Source organism: Neomonachus schauinslandi, chromosome 2, assembly GCF_002201575.2.
Source record: "Neomonachus schauinslandi chromosome 2, ASM220157v2, whole genome shotgun sequence".
NCBI classification, from domain to species: domain Eukaryota; kingdom Metazoa; phylum Chordata; class Mammalia; order Carnivora; family Phocidae; genus Neomonachus; species Neomonachus schauinslandi.
The window spans coordinates 148,311,268-148,333,466 of record NC_058404.1 but is presented as its reverse complement, the minus strand read 5'-3'; the positions used below and the strand labels follow the sequence as shown (position 1 = coordinate 148,333,466).

At 34.8% G+C, this 22,199-nt stretch overlaps 1 protein-coding gene across 4 annotated transcripts in view; it reads right to left on the bottom strand.

Annotated features, from left to right (window-relative positions):
• The window catches only part of LOC110591405 (UDP-glucuronosyltransferase 2A1), a 57,876-nt gene extending 36,226 nt beyond the window's left edge, over positions 1 to 21,650 (bottom strand). For 2 of the 4 annotated variants that reach the window (XM_044912712.1, XM_021702303.1), the window contains exons 1-2: positions 20,935 to 21,650; positions 9,612 to 10,243 (exon numbers count right to left, since the gene is read on the bottom strand). In XM_044912712.1, coding sequence (XP_044768647.1) covers positions 9,612 to 10,243; positions 20,935 to 21,650 — 1,348 coding nt within the window. Of the gene's footprint in view, positions 1 to 9,611; positions 10,244 to 20,932 lie in introns of all 4 variants that reach the window. The other 2 variants (XM_021702305.1, XM_021702306.1) reach the window with 1 other exon arrangement.
• Positions 21,651 to 22,199: the final 549 nt, after the last annotated feature.

Genomic DNA, 22,199 nt, shown 5'->3' with positions numbered 1-22,199 from the left:
AACAGAGGTGTGCATATATATTTTTTGAATTAGTGTTTTCATAGTCTTTGAGTAAATACCTAGTAGTGGAATTACTGGATCATATGGTAATTCTACTTTTAATTTTTTTTTAAAGATTTTATTTCTTTATTTGACAGAGAGGCACAGTGAGAGAGGGAACACAAGCAGGGGGAGTGGGAGAGGGAGAAGCAGGCTTCCTGCCGAGCAGGGAGCCCGATGTGGGGCTCGATCCCAGGACCCTGAGATCATGACCTGAGCCGAAGGCAGATGCTTAACAACTGAGCCACCCAGGCGCCCCCTACTTTTAATTTTTTGAGAGACTTCCATACTGTTTTCCACAGTGGTTATGCCAGTTTGCATTCTCATTAACAGTGCATGAGTGTTCCTTTTTGTCCACATCCTTGTCAACACTCTTTTCTTGTAGTTTTGATTTTAGCCATTCTGACAGGTGTGAAATGATACCTAACCTCACCTGCTTTTGATTTGTATTTCTTTGATGATGAATGATGTTGAGCATCTTTTCATATGTCAGTTGACCATCTGTATGTCTTCTTTGGAGAAATGTCTATTAATGTCTTCTGCCCATTTTTGAATTGGATTATTTGTTTTTGGGGTGTTGAATTGTGTAAGTTCTTCCTATATTTGGGATACTAACCCTTTGGATATATCATTTACAAATACCTTCTCCCATTCAGTAGGTTGTCTCTTAGTTTCGTTGATTGCTTCCTTCACTGTGCACTGTGATGTAGTCCCAATAGTTTACTTTTGCTTTTGTGTCCCTTGCCTTAGGAGACATATCTAGAAAAATGTTTCTATGACCAATGTCAGAGAAATTACTACCTGTGCTCTCTTCTAGGATTTTTATGGTTTCAGGTCTCACATTTGGACCTGTAATTGTACATGGAAAACTTTAAAACACTGATGAAAGAAATCGAAGTAGACACAAATAAAGGGAAAGACATCTTGTGTTCAGGATCATACAAATTAATATTCTTAAAATGTCCGTACTACCCAAAGCAATCTATAGCTTCAGTGTAATCCCTATTAAGATTCCAATGGCATTTTTTACAGAAATAGAAAAATGACCCTAAAATTTGTATGGAACCACAGAAGATCCTGAATAGCCAAAATAATCCCAAGAAAAAAGATCAAAGTTGGAGGCCTCACACTTCCTGATTTTAAACTACTTTTATAAGGTACAGTAATTAAAATAATATGATACTGACATAAAAACAGACACATAGATCAACAGATCAGAATTGGGAATTCAGAAATAAACCCATGCATATATGGTTAACTAATATTTGGCAAGTAACCCAAGAATACTCAATAAAGAAAAGATAGTCTCTTCAATAAATGAAGCTAGGAAAACTGGATATTCTTATGCCAAAGAATGAAATTGGATCCCTATCTTACACCACTCGCAAAAATGAACTCAAAATGGTAAAGACAAATATAAGACTGAAACCATAGAACTCCTAGAAGAAAACATAGAATCAAAGCAGCTTGATATTGGTCTTGGCAATGATTTTATGGATGTGACACCTCAACCACAAAACACAAGGGCAAAAATAAACAAGTGGTACCACATCAAACTCAAAAGCTTCTGCACAGCAAAAGAAACAAAGTGAAAAGTTAACCTACAGAATGGGAGAAAATATTTGCAAGGCACATATCTGATAAAAGGTTAATATTCAAAATATGTAAGGGACTTACAGCAGAAGACCTCAAATAATCCAATTAAAAATGGGAAGAGGATCCAAAGAGATATTTTTCCAAAGAAAACATAAAAATGGCCATCAGGTACATGAAAAGGAGCTCAACATCAATAATCACCAGGAAATGCAAATGAAAATCACAATGAGTTATCATCTCACACTTGTTAAAATGGTTATTGTCAAAAAGACAAGTGATAAGTGTTGGCAAAACTGTGGAGGAAAGGAACCCTTGTGCACTGCTGGTGGGAATGTAAACTGGTACAGCCACTGTGGAAAACAGTATGGAGGTTCCTCATAAAATTAAACATAGAGGTACATATGATCCCGCAATTTCACTTCTGGGTATATATCCAAAGGTAATGAAATTACTGTCTTGGAAAGATATTTGCACTCCCATGTTTATTTCAGCATTCTCACAACAGACAAAATATGGGAACAACCGAAGTGTCCGTTGACAGAGGAATGAAGAAGTTGTGATGTATATATCACACAATGGGATAGAAATTAACCATGAAAAATAAGGGAAACCTGCCATTTTCAACAATATGGATGAACCTTGAGAGTGTTATGTTAAGTGAAGCAAGACAAGCAGAGAAAGACAAATTCTGTCTGATCTCACCTGTATATGGAAACTAAAAAAAGCCAAACTCATCAGAGAGTAGAATGGTGGTTTCCAGGGTTAGAGGTTGAGAGGTGGAGGAAATGGGTGAAGGTGATCAAAGGGTACAAACTTCCAGTTACAAGATAAGTAAGTTCCGGAGATATAATGTACAACATGGTGACTATAGTTAACAATACTCTATAATATATTTGAAAGTTGCTAAAAGAGTAAGTTCTACCACACACACACACACACACACACAACTGTAACTATATGAGGTGATAGAAGTGTTAACTAACTTTATTGTTGTAGTCATTTTACAATATATGCATCTATCAAATCATTACTTTGTACACTTTAAATTTGCACAATATTATATGTCAATTATATCTCAATAAATCTGGAGGAAAAAGAATAGAAAATACTAAACCTTAAAATATCAAAAATAAAAAACCTTTTAAAGTGTGACAAGCATAGAAAAAGAAGGAAAACAAAGGTTATTTTCATGAAATGTCTGTGATATGGTTCCAAAATCTTAAAGAGATTGCACAAAAGTGGAATATTTTTTATTCTATTTCTATCCAGCCCTTCATTTATCAATAAGAATATATCCAGCAAAATATTAATGATTTTTTACAAAAATGATTTAAAATCATTCCAGAAATAATTCAATAATAGGAAATCTATTCATATAATTCATCTATTAACTTGCCTAGAAAATCAAATAATTCTTGCCATAGGTGGAAAAAAAAAGTTGACAAAACTTGACACAGTTCTGATGTACAAAAGAAAATACTAAATGTAATAGTAATTAAGTAATTGATATTTTCTTCACATGGCTCATAAACAAGCAAGTTAATTAATGAATAAATTTAGTTATTTCAACTAAATTTAAAAATAAAAGATGAAGACAACTATCTTCACTATTATTAAATAAGTCTGAATTTATCAGAAGTAAAATTAGACAAGAGAAGGTGACCAGTGACATAAGAATTAGAAAGAGAGATGTAATTTATTTCTAGTATCAGTTTAATGAACACGTGTTTGGATGACTACTGTAAAGCATAGGATAATATGGACAAATATCAGGATATGAAATTGAAATTGAATGATAATTAGGTTTTATGTATACAAACAATGACCAATAGAAGAGAAAAGGAAGAGGGAACCCATTTATAAGGCCAACAAAAAAGCAAATCAGGGGCGCCTGGGTGGCTCAGTCGTTAAGCGTCTGCCTTCGGCTCAGGTCATGGTCCCAGGGTCCTGGGATCGAGCCCCACATCAGGCTCCCTGCTCGGCGGGAAGCCTGCTTCTCCCTCTCCCACTCCCCCTGCTTGTGTTCCCTCTCCCGCTGTGTATCTCTCTGTCAAATAAATGAAGATAATCTTTAAAAAAAAAAAAAAAAGCAAATCAGTTGGCTGAAATTTAACAACAAATATGTAAAACCCATATAAGAAACATTGGTAAGCATTCCAAAAGACACATAGATGATTTTTTTTCTTCAAAGATTTTATTTATTTATTTGAGAGAGAGAATGAGACAGAGAGAACATGAGAGGGGGGAGGGTCAGAGGGAGAAGCAGACTCCCCACCGAGCAGGGAGCCCGATGCGGGACTCGATTCTGGGACTCCAGGATCATGACCTGAGCCGAAGGCAATCGCTTAACCAACTGAGCCACCCAGGCGCCCCCACATAGATGATTTTTAAAAGTAAAATAATAATATATTCTTGGAATGGTGACAGTTAAAATGAGAGTTTAAACCAAACATTTGCACTTAACTGTATGCCAATGCAAATAACACTAGTTCTTTTCCTTCTCAAAAGCTAGTTAAGATTATTTCAAAATTCCAATACACCATAAGCAAGCAGGAGAGGCCAAAGGTACCCAGGACTTGCATGCCATTCCCTGAAGACAAAGCAAAGTTCAGCAAACTCAGGACCACACACTTCTCTGTGACAACAGAGACAGTTTGCACCAAAATATTCAAAGATTTTTAACTTGCAAAACAAACAAAATCTATCAAGTTGAAATAATGTCACAGCAGTGCCCTCAAGAAAGTTGGGTGAGAGAATGCTCACAGGAAACACCAGATCACCAAGCAAATAGTGGGAGTTGGGCAGACTTGTTTCTTTCTTTTCCCTACCTAGGACTTTTCATATTAAAATCCTGGAAATTATGGGGTGGTCATTATTCCTAGGAACGTGAATTTCTTTATGTAGTGGATTTAATATACATAGGGTCTTCTCTGGTTCGGTTACATATTTGGTGATTTCAGCAAAATCCTTAATCTTTCTGAATTTTGAGGGCTCCAATGTAAAAGATAATGATCATTTTTGGCTTGTGTATTGGATTACTAATAATGTCTGCATTGTACCTACCAAAGCTCTTGGTAGTTGTTTAGTAAGAGTAGCTATTTAATAAGTTAATAGCAAAGATGGTACAATTAGCAAGGGTGTTAGCTGCAGAATCACTGAGTAGAGCTAGACCAGAGCTGCTTGATGGAGCACAAACTGAATATGAGTGACAATGTAATCATGTTACTTTTAGAGTTAAAATTATTAGATAATGCATTTTAAAAGCCCACAAAAGAAAAATGGAAGAGTTAAAATTATTAGATAATGCATTTTAAAAGCCCACAAAAGGAAAATGGAAATCAGAATGAAGAATAAAAACTAAGTGGTAAGAGTTACTCTCTCTGAAAGGGTGTGGAGAACAGCATTTTTAGAAAAGGAATCCCAGAAATTGATTGATGTGCTGGTTACAGAGATATATACATTTGACAAAACAAATCACACTGTATACTTTATGCACTTCCTTTTACCATGTATAAATTAGTTTCTAATCTTTTTTAAAAATGAGATAAGCCTATACATCAACAGCATGGTTATAATTTTTTCAAAAGGCAAAAAGAAAATACTAATTGTTAGTAAGAATGAAGAACAATTGGAATCTTAGTAAATGGCTGATGGGATTATTGATTGGCACAAGCACTTGAGAAACTAGATTTTAGTGGTATGTACTAAAGCTAAACAATGCATATCCTATGACCTAGCATTTCCACTCAGGTATGACACACGCATATTTACCAAAAGACATGTAAAAGAATGTTCATGGCAATGTTTATCATAAATAGCCAAAACCAGGATAGTCTACATGTTTATCAACAGCAAAATGGATAAATAAAATGTGGTATGTTAATTCAATAGAATCTACATAACTCTGAGAATGAACAAATTATACCTCTATGCAAAAACTTGGGTGAATATAAAAAACATTAGTAAAAGAACCAAAATACAAAAGAGTACACAATGTGTGGTTCATTTATACAAAGTTTAAAATCAGGCAAAGTTAATCTGTAGTGTTAGAAGTCAAGTGGTTACCCTTAGGAGTTGTAGAGACTGGTATGAGGAGAAAGAGGAGTTATGGGTATGTTTCGTTTCTTGATTTGGGTGCTGGTTGCATGGGTAAGTTCATACTGTGAAACTTCAGTAAACTGTAAAATTAGGATTTGTGTATTACTTCAACAGATAGGTTACACAGAATTTTAAAAACCTTACAGCACTGGCCCTAGGGAAATTGCATGTGAGAAGGAATTAGAAGCCTTATGTGAGGGAAGATTAACAGAGAGATAGATCCAAGTTTTCCAGAAAAAGGATGGGAGGTTGACAATGGGGATTAGAATGTATAACAAATAAAACACCGGGTCCAGAACGGGAACCAGAAATCAAATATATATTAAAAAAATGTGATTAATCTAGCCCCGTTCCAGGCAAGTAAGGTAGAGAAGAAATGTTAAGAAGCTTTAAGAAACTTTTTGTTGTTTTGTTTTGTTTTGTTTCATTTTGTTTCGTTTTGTTTCTTCATGGGCTGGGAAAGGTAGCACTAGTTCTAGGGAATCCATTTAAAATTTTGCAATAGGGAGAGAAAGGGACCAACATGGAACCAGTGTGGTGCTGGTGTGTAAAAGTGGGCTCCACTGGCCAAATGGTGCCTAGATTAGTACTGGGCTTTCTGCTCTCTTGATCTGCAGTGTGCTTGGAAAGATGGAAAAAGACTGGTAAAATAAAAAGACACAGACAAATGGGGACATGCCGTTGCTATACCTGTTTAGTTCTACTACAGCATTCAGGCCCTCATCCTTCCTATAGCTGTAGCAAAGGCAAGTCCCAAATTCTGTCCACATTAGAGCTATCTACTTGCCAGTCAGCAGATCTCTCAGAAGCTGGGGAGAGATCAAGCTCAGTGCAATTTGAAGGTGCCCTGCGGAACACTGGGCTTGAGCAAGATTAATTAGAGATTCACTCCTGTATATGAATAGCAGTGATTGTCATATTTCCAGATAGGCCTGTTCCATTAGGTGTTAAAAGCATATTTAAAATTGAATTGATGAATTTTATTTGCTTCATCCATAAAATTTAAGATCTCACTGATAAATAAAACAGGATTTTGAACCAGTACAGTGAGATATTTCCTTCTAACTTGTTTCCTTCAATATAGAAATTTGGAATTTTTCATTATCACACTTAAACATGCTATTTTTCTAGTTGATTTTTCCCAGAAAACAAAAGATTAAACATGGAGATGGAAACTCTCCTGCAATTTGATGTTATTAAATATCCTGTGTTCTCCAATGCTTGATAATAATATCAAATGTAAGGTACCTGACCTACTTCACTATCAGTTTATAGCTACCAGGTGTCCCTAATACTTTAAGAATGTAATTTCAGTCAAAAGACAAATTAGATTATACTACTCCCAGTACTTCAACTTGAAATAAAATATCCAAGGCAATTATTTGTTGTTCAAGTATGGTTAGTAACATGAGGAGTATAAAGGATTAAAGTAAATATGATATCTAATTTCTCAGGATGTAGGATTTCTGAAACTAGATTATGATCCTGTGAAAATGAGAAGACAAGAACATTCTGTTTTACAAAGGCTTTTGCATACATTATATAATCTGTCATGATTCCCTCTGAGAAGGAAGAGTTAGTATACCCCAGAGGGCATTTATTCTTTGCTTATCTATATTGACTACTTAATAAGCAGAGAACCCCGGGCTTTTGTCATTGCGGAGTTCTTACATAGTTTGCTGTAAACAACATCTAACATAAGTACAATTCTTTGTATTTGACATAGCATATCCATATATCATATGATCATCCTAAAGAGTACAGTGAAATAATTACCCCCTTTTAAAAAGGTAGAAATGTTGTGACTCAGAGTTTAAATCACTTGCCTGAAATTACACAGCAAATGGAACTTGAACCCAGAACCTCATGTGCTTTCCAAGAACTTTCACCATCTTACTTTTTGTATCCCCTTATTTAAGGAGCAGAGACGGTTATCTCACTCAATACCTGCAATAGTTGGTATGTGATGCATCTATGGGCAGAAGTAATTATTAAAGGACCCATTGCAAATGTCTTGTAAAATAACATCTAAATTTAAATCAAAATATGTCATTGGGGCACCTGGGTGGCTCAGTCGTTAAGCGGCTGCCTTCGGCTCGGGTCATGATCCCAGGGTCCTGGGATCGAGCCCCACATTGGGCTCCCTGCTTGGAGGGAGGCCTCCTTCTCCCTCTCCCATTCCCCCCCGCTTGTGTTCCCTCTCTCGCTGTGTCTCTCTCTGTCAAATAAATAAATAAAATCTTTAAAAAAATAAAAATAAAATAAAAATATGTCATTGAAGCATATGAAATTTGGAACCCAGAGAAAAAGAAAATATAGTTAAGTGACATTATAATGAATATAAAAACACATTTTACTTTTAAAATTCTAATTACCATATTTTTAAAGGCATATACAAATTTGAATTATCTTGCGTATCTTTTATTTACATATGCATGGTAAGTTCAATATCTTCCCTCTAGACAACTCTATGAAGAAATTTAAAAGTTTAAGTGATGAAAAATTGGATGAAGAATATTCCAAAAACCAGAAAAGAAAAAAATATATACAAATTCTGCTTGTGAAAGGGAAGATTAAGGTCACATTACAGTGAGGATATTCCTGCTTCTATGGCTTGCCACAGATCTTTCTACTTGTTCTTATGGATGTCTAAACTGTTTTTCCCCCAGAGATCCCAATGGCTCTCACACTCACTGCCCTCAAGTCTTCATTTGAATGTCACCCTTTGAGACCTTCCCTGACCACTGGAGTTAAAAGTATAACCCTCCTCCCAAAACTACCTATTCTTATCTTACTACATAGCGTATATCACAGTTTAACATCTTATATTTTATTTATTTACTGTCTGTATCCTCTTACTAAAATGTACGCTCCAAGAGGAGTAGAGATTTTGATCTGTTTTGCAAAATGTACCTAGAAAAGTGGCAGGTACCGGGTTGGTGTTCAATAAATACTTTTTTTTTAACACAAAGAAAGCATGGTAGAAGAAAGGAAGGAGGGGAGAGAGGAAGGGAGGGAGGGAGAGAAGAGGGGAAGGAGAAAGAAAGGAAAATAAAGAGTGGGAGGGAGGAAGGCTGAAAGGTACGTAAAAGGACAATATTTTGCATATTATCTTTGTGAGAAAGTACCATTGGTAATATCAACGGTTAATTTTTGCTGTTAATTAATATCCCTGGTACTTACTACTGATAAATCTAGAGGAAAAAAACCTTCAGGAGAGAAGAAAATAGAAAAATGAAGGAAGGTTCATGAGGATCATAAAGATAAACAACCATACAGAGCTGTTTGTATTATTTTATTTGATCCTCGTAGGAATATGTGAGGCAAGGAGACTTGAGGATTGCCGAAGGATACAGAGAAATTAAGCTGGAGATGAGATGTGCTAGTCTAAGCACCCAGAGGAGCCTAAGATGGAGAGATAGTGAGAGATGGGGGAGGGTGTAAACTCAGGTTTCCAGTGCCCAATCCTAGGCTTTTTAAAGTTTTCTGCAGACAAAGAAAAGAATGAGGAATGAAGGAAGGAAAGGAAATCATGTATCACTTCAAAATGTTTGCCAGGTATTTTTTGGCAGCGCCACAATTCATTCTAGTAAAGGCACTTTCATTTATATTTGAAGGTTGATTTACTCATTGAAAACCCATTGCCTAAATAGGCACAAGATTATTTGCTTTGAAGCACTAGCATGCATAATAATACCACCATTACATTTTTAAGGACTTTATCCAAAAAGAATGATCTTGTATGAGGGTATTATATATAATGAGTATATTTACTTCAGCCTGGCATGTGCAGTGGGACAGAAACCATTTGCTGTTTTACCAACAAGAATAAATGGGATATCTGAAGACATTAATAAGATAATATTTTAGAGACTTACCTAGAACTTTGCTGTAGTAAGAATTCCATTCTCCCCAGTAGGACTGAAATATGTAGTCTTGCAGAGGATAAGAGATAGTATTTTTAACCCTCTCACCAAAGGTCATCTTGTCAGTGAGCTCTGACAAAGCTGCAGGTACATAGGAGGCAGGTGCTGGGATTTTCCCACAGTGTCTCTCAACTGTGGAGGCTGGGGAGAACCTCAATGTGTACACAAATGGAATTCCTAATTTCAGAGCAACGAGGTCCCCACAGATAGTTACTGGGTCTGCTACTAACACATCAAAACCACCTTTCTGAAGTCTTGCCATTAACTTGGGGTTGTTTAATACTCCATCACAGATTTGTATATTGATTCGAAAAAAAGTATCTAGAAGTTTTCCTAGTTCTTTATAGAAAGTCCAGAGTGTGAGAAGAGTTGGTCTGTGGTCTAGCCACAGCTTTATCATGTGTTCAATTAAGGATTCTATATTGCTGTTCAAATAGGAGACAGGTATCACCTCAAAATTCACAGAAGAATCAGGATTAGAGTTGATGAATAGAGCTGTTGATGAAGCCAGGACAGTCACATTGTGATTTCTTTGAATGAGCTCCTCTAGAATGATCTTAATATTTAACCAATGGCTACCATCCGTTGGCCAAATGAGCACATTTCCACTTAGAACAATTTCAGTCAAAGTCAAATTAAAAACCAGCAGCTGGACAAACTTCTTAGGCATGGTGATATCCATTCTGAAAACCATCCTACTGTAGATCTTTTAAGATAAAAAGAAATTTTCAAAGTATATTTAGGTAGATTATTTTTTCAAATAATGTTTAATGTGATAGGTATACTCATTCATAGGTCAATTGATCTATAGATTAAAAGGAAAATGATATAATTCAAACCATTATATGTAATAATATTATTATTCTAGCAACAGAAATAAATCAAGTCCTATTTGAAAGTAAAAGAAGAAGTCAAATTATAAGTCTGGGGTCTGTGTACTCTGTGATAATAATTATAAAATGTGTCTTTAATTTATCTTTCCTAAAATTAGGTTAAACAAAAAATAATAATTCTTACTGCTAAAGCCACTTTCTCAAAACTTACAGTAACTTCAAGTTAGATATCTATTACGAGGCATTTTTACATACATTGTCTAATTCAGTCCCTTCCAGAGTCGTGTGGCATAAATTACTTGCTACATTTCATAGATAATGAAATTAATGTTGAGTTGCATACCTAAAAACATATGACAAAGTAGGGCAACTGGGACTATTATCATAACATCATTTGAGAAATTGCTGGATTTCCACGGTATTATGCCTCATCTTTGTAAGTTTTAGAGACTTTGGCAATGCACAATGACCAGCATTATTATTACTTCCCTACGGCTCATATTTAGGAAGAAAAACTAAAAACAACCTTCACTTAGAAAAGGTTTTCTCAAAGATTTCAACATGTTTTAGATTAATTGGGTTATAGAGTAAATTATTACACATTTGTCAGAGGAGAGTTTTCTTCTCTGATAAAGCATACTGATAATCATCTCCTTGTTGCACAGAATTTTTCACTTTCTTTCATACGACATCTTCATATACAAATCAAGAAGATAGGGCCTAGCACCTCAATAAGTCACACGCTTTTTCACTCAGAATTGTGTAGTAGCTTAAATTGGGTGGACACTAGAGTTCAATAGCCCCAGATTCAAAAACTGTTCTTTTACAAGCTTTGTGACCCTGGAAAACTACCTAGACCCTTTGAGCCTTGGTTTTCTCATGCATAAATGAGAGATAGTGATGTTAATTTGTTATATTACTTTGTGGATTAGCAATAATATCTGCAAAGTTGCTTTGTAAACTGCTTGGTTCAAAGCAAAAATTTGGTAATGTTTGTTAATAAATTTGCCTGAAGATTGATGGGTAAACCACTGGGCTAGCTACAGAATGACCAGCTAGACGTAGATATAATGATATCTGTCCGTTGAGATTCTTAGTAAATGCCAAACTATACAAGGGTAACCATATATTGATGCTATTTTAAAAGCTAAAATCATTAGAAGTTGCCATTAAAAAGAGAAAATAAGAACAAATAATGTGATTAAAAGGATAGAAACCAGGAATTGAGAATGGAAATTAAGTGGTTTGTTTTCTTTTCATGCTCTGTTGCCTTTAAACTGACTAATTACAGGACTTGGAGTAACAAAAAGACCAGAAAGACAGAGAAAGGGGAAGAAGAGAGAGAGACGTGATGCTTTTAGAATTATTGTATTTGTGTCCTTTCAAGAGTCAGCCTCAATTTGAATATAATGTCTGTACTTTTAAAATTAATTAGATTTTGAAGCACAACAGCAAGAGTATCAGTAACCCCAATGACCATTAAAATAGGCCTAGTGAAAAGAATTTGATGTATCTTCATAATTCTGTTGCTGTCATGACCTTCCAATACAGAGGGGACAAAACACAACAACATATAAAGCATAACCAAAAGTTTATCTATAAAATACTTAGATTTGTCCAATTATTGAGGTCCATGTAAGTAGAATATAATAATTAATTAGGGATCGTTCATTAGCAACAGTTATATTAGCACTTAAAACTTATCAAAATATATCCCCAAATCAAATACACGACTTACCCTGAATAAAAGAAAAAAGAAGAGTTCAAGGAGTCCATTTGCCACTGTTAAGTGGCCTTTTCAGGACAGTAACATAATTATCTAATTTACTGAAGAGCAATTGCAGATAATAGAATTTATTAATAACTAACATATCTGTTTTTTTGTTTTCAAAGTATACTTCGATGTTACAGTGTTTAATTTCACCAGTGTCAATGTAGATGTCTATTATATTTATTCCCCAGTTCCCTGTATGCCTGCAATATATCATTGCAAATTCAAACATTTTAAGAAGATAAAAAATAAATTATGTGTGAGGATATATGTAGGTATAATCATAGATTTAAATTTCCATCAATGGGAAAAAATAATAACTCCTGACAAATATTCCAAATGACAAAAATGAAGTTCAGTGATTTAAAATGATCACATGTTTACTTGCTTCATGAGTTCACTAATAGCTTTTCTGAATAAGAAGTGAGTAAGAGCATAGTGGGGTTGGCATTCTGGAGAAAGCATGAGTTCAGTTTGGCCAACTCCATCATTTTATATGTAAGAACACAGATCGAGAAAGTTTTAAATAATCTCAAAGTTGTATTGCTAGTAAGTGGCAGATGAGATGAATGCCTAAGTATTCCAGTTCCTAGCCCAATGTTCTTTCTTCTTTCTTCTATTTTTTAAAATGTGAGATACAGTTTATAACAGCAAAAATTAGAAAACCACTACATTTTATAATTATGACTATTTGATAATATGACATCTTAAACATAATTAAAGAGCCCAGAAAATAATATTTTTAAATATGTCTATGAAACATCAATATATGAGTAGCATGGGTGAAAAATAAGTCAGCCAGAGAAAGTTTGCACCAATTAGAATATTGTCCTTATACTATGAATCAAGTTCTCATTCTTACTCTGCTTGCTTTGAAAGGAAGTACTCCAAATGGTAATAAAATAGATATAAAGTTCTCAGAATCATATTTAATAAGATTTGTGTTGTTAAAAAGAGAGGCACAGGCCCAAATGAAGTCTTGTTAATGTCCCACGTCAGTAAACCAAGACTTAATCTAACTGCACCCCACTCTCCCCCAGGCATGTAACCTTTAACCTGCCAACTGGAATTTCCTGGTCAAACAGTAGGAGGTAATCTGCTGACTTTTCTCTTCCCCTTAGGAAGGAAACTTTGCCTAAAACATTGCATTCTTTGCTAGTAATTCCCTTCAATCCACACTGTTTAAACCTTTCTTTTCTACAGCTCTACAGAGTTCCCCTCTACTTGCTAGATGAGATGTGTCCTATCTCTGAACCATTTAATAAAGCCAATTAGATATTCAAATTCACTCAGTTGAATTTGTGTTGTTTAACAGTGTATATAACGCTTGAGAATGTGTAGTTCATCTGTATAAAATTAAATTAAGATTAAAGTTCTTTAAAATATGCATAATGCTATTAGTTTGAATTGAGAATCCTTGAAACAATATTTTTGTATGCAAGTTCTTTCTTACAATTTTTCCCCCAACTACATACCCTGAATTAAAGGTCTCCTCTTCCTGTGAGCATTTCAATGAATGGCTAGAATTTAATTGTGCTAATCCATTTCTCATTGTCTCTTGGGTTGGAAGTGGTCCCAAGGCCATAAAGATGTCCCAAAGATGGCTTGGAAACCATCTTTCATACTATTTTTAAAAACTGAGTAATCAACTCCTTAGTAACCTTAGAGTTTTAACTTCACATTAGAGCTTCAACTTTTTTTTTAGTTCCTTGAATTCATTTAGTTAATGCATTCTTGAAAGCTTAAAATTCGATGTACTTTTTCTTCCCCTTTGTTTTATTGTATATAAACTGAGTATCTTTCTAGAACTTTTCTTTTAGCTCAGGGTCTCGCATCAAATGCATCACCACTTTCTTCATTGTAACCTCAGGTGAGTTACTCACCTCCTCATTACAAAATGGTGGAGAATCCTGGTGCTTATTTCTTATAGTTGTGAGGACTGAATGAAAAAAATGCGTGTACATTATTCGGAACAGCATCCACGCTCAATAAATGTTAGCTATATTTGATAACATAGGGAGAGAATCTTACTTTAAAAACGACCAGTTTAACCAGATCTCATCACCTAGACCCACCTCTTCCACTTCCCAGATAATGGTCCTCTGGGGTGTCTGAGCTTTGGGGCAGGTCTTCCCAAACACCACAAGTTCCTTTACAGGTGTCAGTCATGCTCAGTCTTGAGGCACATCACGAATGATATGTTACTAACAATATATTCAGTACCAGAGTTCACAAGTGACTTATTTTAAGGAGTACACACATAGAAAACTCAAGATTATATCCATAAAAATGATCATCTCCATTCCCTTTCATTGAGTGGGAACAAAGAGTGACAGTGCCCTTGAAATTGTGCATGTCCCATAGCAAATTCCATCTTGGATGTCTTGCTTATGGCTGTCATTCCATTCATGGGTCATTATGAAAAAGGGGATGCTAATAGAAGTCATTTGAAAGATTCTAACCAAACAAAATTAATTTACATTAAAAAATAGAGGAAGAAAGGATAGAGGGAAGCAAGAAAAAGACTGGGAAGAAAGAGAGAAAAAAAAAAGTTCCAAACCAACATGTAGTACTCTTCAGGGAAAGAACCCTGATACATTTTTCTCTCCTTTAAAATGACTATTGGAAATCAAGCACTTTGGAGATATACACGTTCACATTTGTTACATTTCTAACACTTCATTTTACATTAATTACCTGTGCTCGGTGTTTAGTTCATGTAAAGATCTGAATATTATAGTCATAATTTTTTTTGAAGATCTGTTGTTTTTTCTATTATACTTATAGGAAAGTCTGCTGTTATAGATGGCATTAGTTCTTAGAGATTAATCACCTAATTATTCATGTATAATAATACATTATGTATTCATATAAATCTAACATATAAAGATTATTCACACAAAAAAGCTATTTGTTTCTATACAGGCCGAAAGGTATAACTGTTGGTAGCAATAGGTAATGTTTATGGATTATAAATATTTTTACTGGCATTAAAATGCTACATTATTTTTTTCTTAAACATTCCCCCAATTTTGGTGGGGTTTTTTGTTGTTAATACGTACATAAAAACAAAATTTACCTGGCTCAACTTTAAATAAATACATTTGAAATCTGTAGAAGCCTTTTCTTTCAGTTAAACATGGCATTTTAAGTTCTCTTAGGACCAGATACCTATCCTCAGGCAACTCGCGCAGGCAACAGTCATATGGAAACCTTTGCCTAAAGAAACAGCAAGTTACCTAGTGATAACATAAGCCAATTAAACTCCAGTTAGCAAACTTAATATAAATAAGAAATAGAACAGCAGACTTCATAAGCTAAATCCACTGAAAGGAAGAGGAAAAGTACTGGAGAAAGTTTAAACTTAAAATATTCTGAATAATTGATAGATTTGCACCTGAAGTTTTAAAAACAGAGAAATTTTTTTCTAGCAGTTTTGGTGTCAGACTTTCATTTGAAAACTATTTTCTCCTACTAGTCACTATATAATTTTATTTTAGCAACTGATATTTCTCAGCCGCAATAATCTCATCTGTGATAGTAGTTTTTTCTTCACAAATACATTGCAAAGATTAAGAGATATAACATGTGAAAGACTTATTATAGTGTCTAGTACACAGGAAGAAATCAACAAATATTAACTATTATTGCTATCATGATTTTGAACCATGAGTTTGAACCAAATACCCATATGCTGAAATAAAAGAAGTTATTTAAACATTATAATATCTGACCTAGCAATTAGCAGAGATTAAGGACTCACTCTGAGGTTATTGCATTCCACTGCAGAGCAGAAAAGTAATCTTACAGAAAGATGTCCCATTTATTTACTCAGGTGTGATAATTTGAGACCTGTGGATATGGGCTCATTGCAATGACTTTGTTTAGAGCATTTAAATTAAAGTAAAAAAAAAAAATCAAATTACACATTGGAAAGAAGTGATTTTTATAAGTCAGTTCCATTTATCATTCCCATTTGTCATTCTACATGTACAAAGGCTTGCACAAAAATGAATTACTCTGTCATTTAAGTACTTTTATTTCTTACCTGGTCTTTTGAATATGAGTGTTCATGTCCCTGGACATCAATAAGAATATCGTTCATAAAGACAAACTTAAATAGTCATTTTAAGTCAAAAGAGTGTAATTTGATTAGAAACATGATATTATCAAAATCAGAGGATAAGAACATTTTTATAAATCTTCATTACATTCCCACGAACAAATTGTTAAGAAAGATTAGTTTCATGCCTTATGACTGGGAAAATTGTGTGGTTTTATTACCAGTATTCACTTACAAGCACAATACAAAGGAATACGTGATTCTGAGACTGCCAGCATGAGGAAGGTTTATCTGGCTAATAATCTCACCAATATGAATAAGAAGCATTGTGATCATAATTGTTATTCCAAGACTGAGAACAAGTCGTTGATAAAAACATAAGTAATGAGATAAAAACGTAAACCTATATCGTGACTAAGGCACTATGTACACACTCCTCTATTTCATTAACTGAGATTCTGCACATATTCAGATGTGTTTGTTTACTACATGCATGAGCAGATTAAAGAGATTTTGCAGATCCTGACAGCTTGGTTGCCTCATAAAATTGCCTTTTCTTCATCCTTTTTCTTCATTTTTTTTTTTAAGATTTTATTTATTTATTTGACACAGAGAGAGAGAAAGCACAAGTAGGGAGAGAGGCAGGCAGAGGGAGAGGGAGAAGCAGGCTCTCCACTGAGCAGGGAGCCCGACATGGGGCTCCATCCCAGGACTCTGGGATCATGACCTGAGCCAAAGGCAGCTGCTTAACCGACTGAGCCACCCAGGTGCCCCCTTTTTTCTTCATTTTTAAAGATCCAGTTTTAGCCCTACAATATTGACCATTCACTTCTATCTTCATAGGGTAGTTTATAATCAACATAGTAGATATGCTTATTTTCTCTGAATAACAGAATAGCTCAGTTTTCATTTATATCCCAGGAGACAAACATCTATTTTTGAATTTGGGGACAACTATTTAGCATACCCAGAGGAGATGATGAACCAATTGTAATTAACGCTTCTCTTAACAATCCTTGCCAAAGAACCTACACTTATATGGTCAACTAATTCATTACAAAGAAGCCAAGAACACACAATGGGGAAAGGACAGCCTCTTTAATAAGTGGAAAACTGGGCAGCTACATGCAGAAGAATGAAACTGGATCACTTTCTTACACCATACACAAAAACTAACTGAAAATGATTTAAAGACTTGATCAATAAGACCTGAAACCATAAGACTCCTAGAATAAAATATAGGTGGTCAGCTCCTTGACATCAGTCTTGGCCATGATTTTTTTGATTTGACACCAAAGGTAACAAAAGAAAAATAAACAAGTGCAACTACATGAAACTAAAAAGCTTCTACACTGCAAAGGAAACCATCAACAAATGAAAAAGCAACTTACCTAATGGGAGAAAATATTTGCAAATCAGACATCTTATAAGAGATTAATATCCAAAATATATAAAAACTCATATAACTCAATAGCAAAAAAAAAATGGCTAGAGGACATGAATAGATATTTTTCCAAAGAAAACATACAAATGGCCAACAGGTACATGAATAGGGGCTCAACATCACTCATCATCAGGGAAATGCAAATCAAAACCACAATGAGATATCATCTCACACCTGTTATTTATTGATTGATTTTTTAAGTTTTTATTTAAATTCTAGTTAGTTAACATATAATGTAATATTGGTTTCAGGAGTAGAGTTTAGTGATTCATCACTTACATATAACACAGTGCTCATCACAAGTGCCCTCCTTAATACCCATCACCCATTTAGCCCATCCTCTGCCTGCCTCCTCTCCAACAACCCTTAGTTTGTACTCTGTAGTTAAGAGTCTCTTATGGGTTGCTTCCTTCTCTTTTTTTCCCTTCGCCTATGTTCATCTGTTTTGTTTCTTAAATTCCACATATGAGTGAAATCATATGGTATTTGTCTTTCTCTGACTGACTTATTTCGCTTACCGTAATACACTCCAGCTCCATCCACGTTGCTGCAAATGGCAAGATTCCATTCTTTTTGGTGGCTGAGTAATATATATATATATCGTGTCAGTGGACATTTGGGCTTTTTCCATAATTTAGCTATTGTTGGTAATGCTGCTAAAAACATCAGAGTACATGTAACCCTTTGAATCAGTATTTTTGAATCCTTTGGGTAAATACCTAGTAGCGCATTTGCTGGGTCATAGGGTAATTCTATTTTTAACATTTTGAGGAAATCCATACTGTTTTCCAGAGTGGCTGTAGGTTTGCATTCCCACCAACAGTGTAAGAAAGTTCCCCTTTCTCTGCATCCTCACCAACATCTATTGTTTCCTGTGTTGTTAATCACCTCACACCTATTAGAATGGTTATTATAAAAAAGACAAGGTATAGCAAGTGTTGGCAAGGATGTAGAAAAAAGGGAACGCTGGTGCACTATTGATGGGAGTATAAATCGGTACAGTCACTATGGAAAACAGTATAGAGATTCCTAAAAAAATTAAAAATAGAACTACCATATGATCCAGTAATTCTACTTCTAGGAAACAAAATCACTATTTCTAAGAGATAGCTACGTCCCCATGTTCATTACAGCATTATTTACAATAGCCGAGACATGGAAACCATGTAGGTATCCACTGGTGGATGAATAAATAAAGAAGCTCTGGCATATATATCTACAGTGGAATATTATTTAGCCATAAAAAATAAGAGAATCCTTCTATTTCTGCTAATGTGGATGGACCCTGAGGGCATTATGCTAAGGGAAATAAGTCAGAGAAAGACAAACACTGTATAATCTCATTTATATGTGGGATATATATATATAAAAAAAAAACCCATCCCAACTCATAGATACAGAGAACAGATTGGTGGTTGCTAGAGGGGGGGGATAGGTATGGAGGAAATGGGTGAAGAGGGTCAAAGGCACAAACTTCCAGTTACAAAATAAATAAATCCTGGGGATATAATATATAGCTTGGTGACTACAGTTAATACTGTATTGTATATTCGAAAGTTGCTAAAAGGGTAGCTCATAAAGATTCTCACCACAGAAAAAATAATTTAACTATGTATGGTCACAAGTGTTAACTAGACTCACTGTGGTGATCATTTTTTGAATATATACATACATAGAATCATTATGTTTTACACCTGAAGCTAATATGTTATATATCAATTATACCCCCCCAAAAAGAAACCATCTTAATCTCTTCCTCATGCCTCTTAACATGACTTAACCAATTAGCCATTAGCTTTTATTAGTTTCACATGATAAACAGCTAACACAAATTGAATGGTTTCTAGCTCCTAGACGCTATTGTAAAATCCTTTTCTATGTTAATTAATTTAGTCCTTACAGTAGCTCTGTTAGAGATAGTGTAAATAAGTGCAGGTGTAAAGAGAATTAATTACTTCACCATGGTCACACACTTGTAAGTGGAAATTGTTTATCAAGAGCCTACACTCCTAATTGCCTTACTACGTAGTCTCATCTGCATTATTATTTTCCATTTATAAGCTACTTCACTAGTACATGCTCTTACCACATCTTTCCTGGAGTTATGCAGAAGCTTATAGTCTAACATCTTTTGACTCTAGGTCCACATCTGTCCAGATATTTTATGTAAGATGCAATCTAGTCATAATATAGCCCTTTAAACTGTTCTCAGTTATTTAGTAGACAAAACCCAAAATGCTTAGCATGACATACAAGAGACTTTGAAAATATTTATTTAAATTAATTCATTTTTGCAATCCTGACATCTCCATGTTTCTTTCTCACGCCTCCCCACCTTACCCTTTGACCTTCATAAATAATCATCAGTAATACCCAGCACACATATGCTACTTTCAGATTTCATAACATTGGACATAGTTTCTTTTCCCACACTTGTTTTGCAGGAAAATTCATATTAACTGTTTAAATTTTTTTCTGTGTATCACCTCAACTCTAGTTTCTCAGAATGTCACTCTCTCCTGTTACATACTGCCCATCTCCTTTATACTATCTTTGTTCTTTATACATATTTTCATTACCCACGTTGTTCATACTGCAAGTATTCACTTTCTTGTATGACTTCTCTGCTTGACTGAAATTCTTGAAGCCAGGAACTTGATCTTAGTCCTTGTTGTAACCTCCCTACCTGGGGGGGGGGGGTGGTGGTGGCTAGTAAACAGTAGGAAATATATGAACAATGATCAGAGATTGTCTATACGCATGTATGTTTTTAAACACACACACACACGCACACACACACAAATGCCTATATTAGTAATGGACTTATAGGAAACTTAATCTCTTCCAGTTTTCTCTACTCACCACTGAAATTTCTAGGCAATTTCTATTGTCAATGCAATATCTAAATGGGAATTCAGTCCTGATTTTAAACTCTTGCTACATGTTATCCATAAAAGAACTTAGCTGGTATCTTTGAGTCCATAAAATTAGAAAACAACACACTATAGTTACAAAGCATATTTTTTTAATCTTCCTTCCTGCTCTCAAATGATACTAATAGATAGTTATCAATATGTAGGATTGAAAAATAACAGCTACAGGGAAATAAAGAGGTGATACAAAACTCTGTTCAAATTCAGATATTAAAAAAAAATTACATACCCAAAGCTTCACTATAGTAGGAATCCCATGATTTCCAAAGAGTGTCAAACATGTAGTCCTGCAGATGGTAGGAGATGAAATTTCTTACTCTGTCAGTGAAAGACATCTGGTCGGTGAGTTCTGATAATATAGCAGGAACATAGGAAGGAGGGAATGGTACCTTCCCACAGTGCTTTTCCACTGTTGAAGCTGGAGAAAACCTCAAGGAGTACATAAATGGAATTCCCAATTTTAAAGCTACTATATCACCACAAGGAAATACTGGATCTGATATCAGGATGTCAAATTTGCTTTTCTTCAGCTTGTCCATCAGCTTTTGGTTTTTGAGAACACCATCACAGATTTCTCTAGACAGTATGTGAAAGTTCTTGATGACTCTGGCTATCTCCTGATAGAATCTCCAAATGGTTGAAGGAGATGGCCTATTTTCCATCCATGTCAAAACAAAGTCCTTGATGACTCCTTCTATTCTTTCTTTGCCAAAGGGCACCTTATATATTTCAAATATTAGAGATGGGTTAGAGGTCGGCGAGATGAAAAGTGCACCAGAGGCAACTAAGACAGTCACGTTATGCTCCTTTTTAATCAACTCATCTATAAGTATCTTAATGTTCAGCCAATGACTCCCTTCCATTGGCCAAATCAGAACATTCCCACCAAGAGTGATTCCTAAAAGACTAATCGTAAGAGATAACAGCAGAATGTTCTTGTTTAACATGATGTAGCTTGATGTAGAAGACTTGATGAGATGTGACATAAATGAATTTCTCTGCTTTTTGAGCAAAAAGGAAAGGCAAATTATTTTTCAGTTTTGATTCAAAACAATTGATACCCTTAAGAGTCTTCCCTCGACCAAATGATACTACTCATGGTAGCACAATATTTTATGATAATTACAGGCTTGGGGTAACATGTGTCTTCTCAACCTGTTCCTTTAGCTGGGTTATGATTCTTACTCTCTGATCATTTTCTTAAACTTGATCCTTCAAACCTTTCATTACATCTCATAATTGTGAAATTCTTACTATTAAATTCCATGAAGCCACTATATATCTCAACTCTACACTCAGGCCTGGGTACTGAAATATCAGATTGGGTCAGAACTTACTCAGAAATGTAGACATGCCAAGGCTATAAATTTTCCAATATTTAATAAATTTAATAAAATATCATTAGCAACAATTAAATATTATTATAGTAGTAACTGGTTCTTTTTTTTTAAAGATTTTATTTATTTATTTGAGAGAGAGACACACAGAGATAGAGA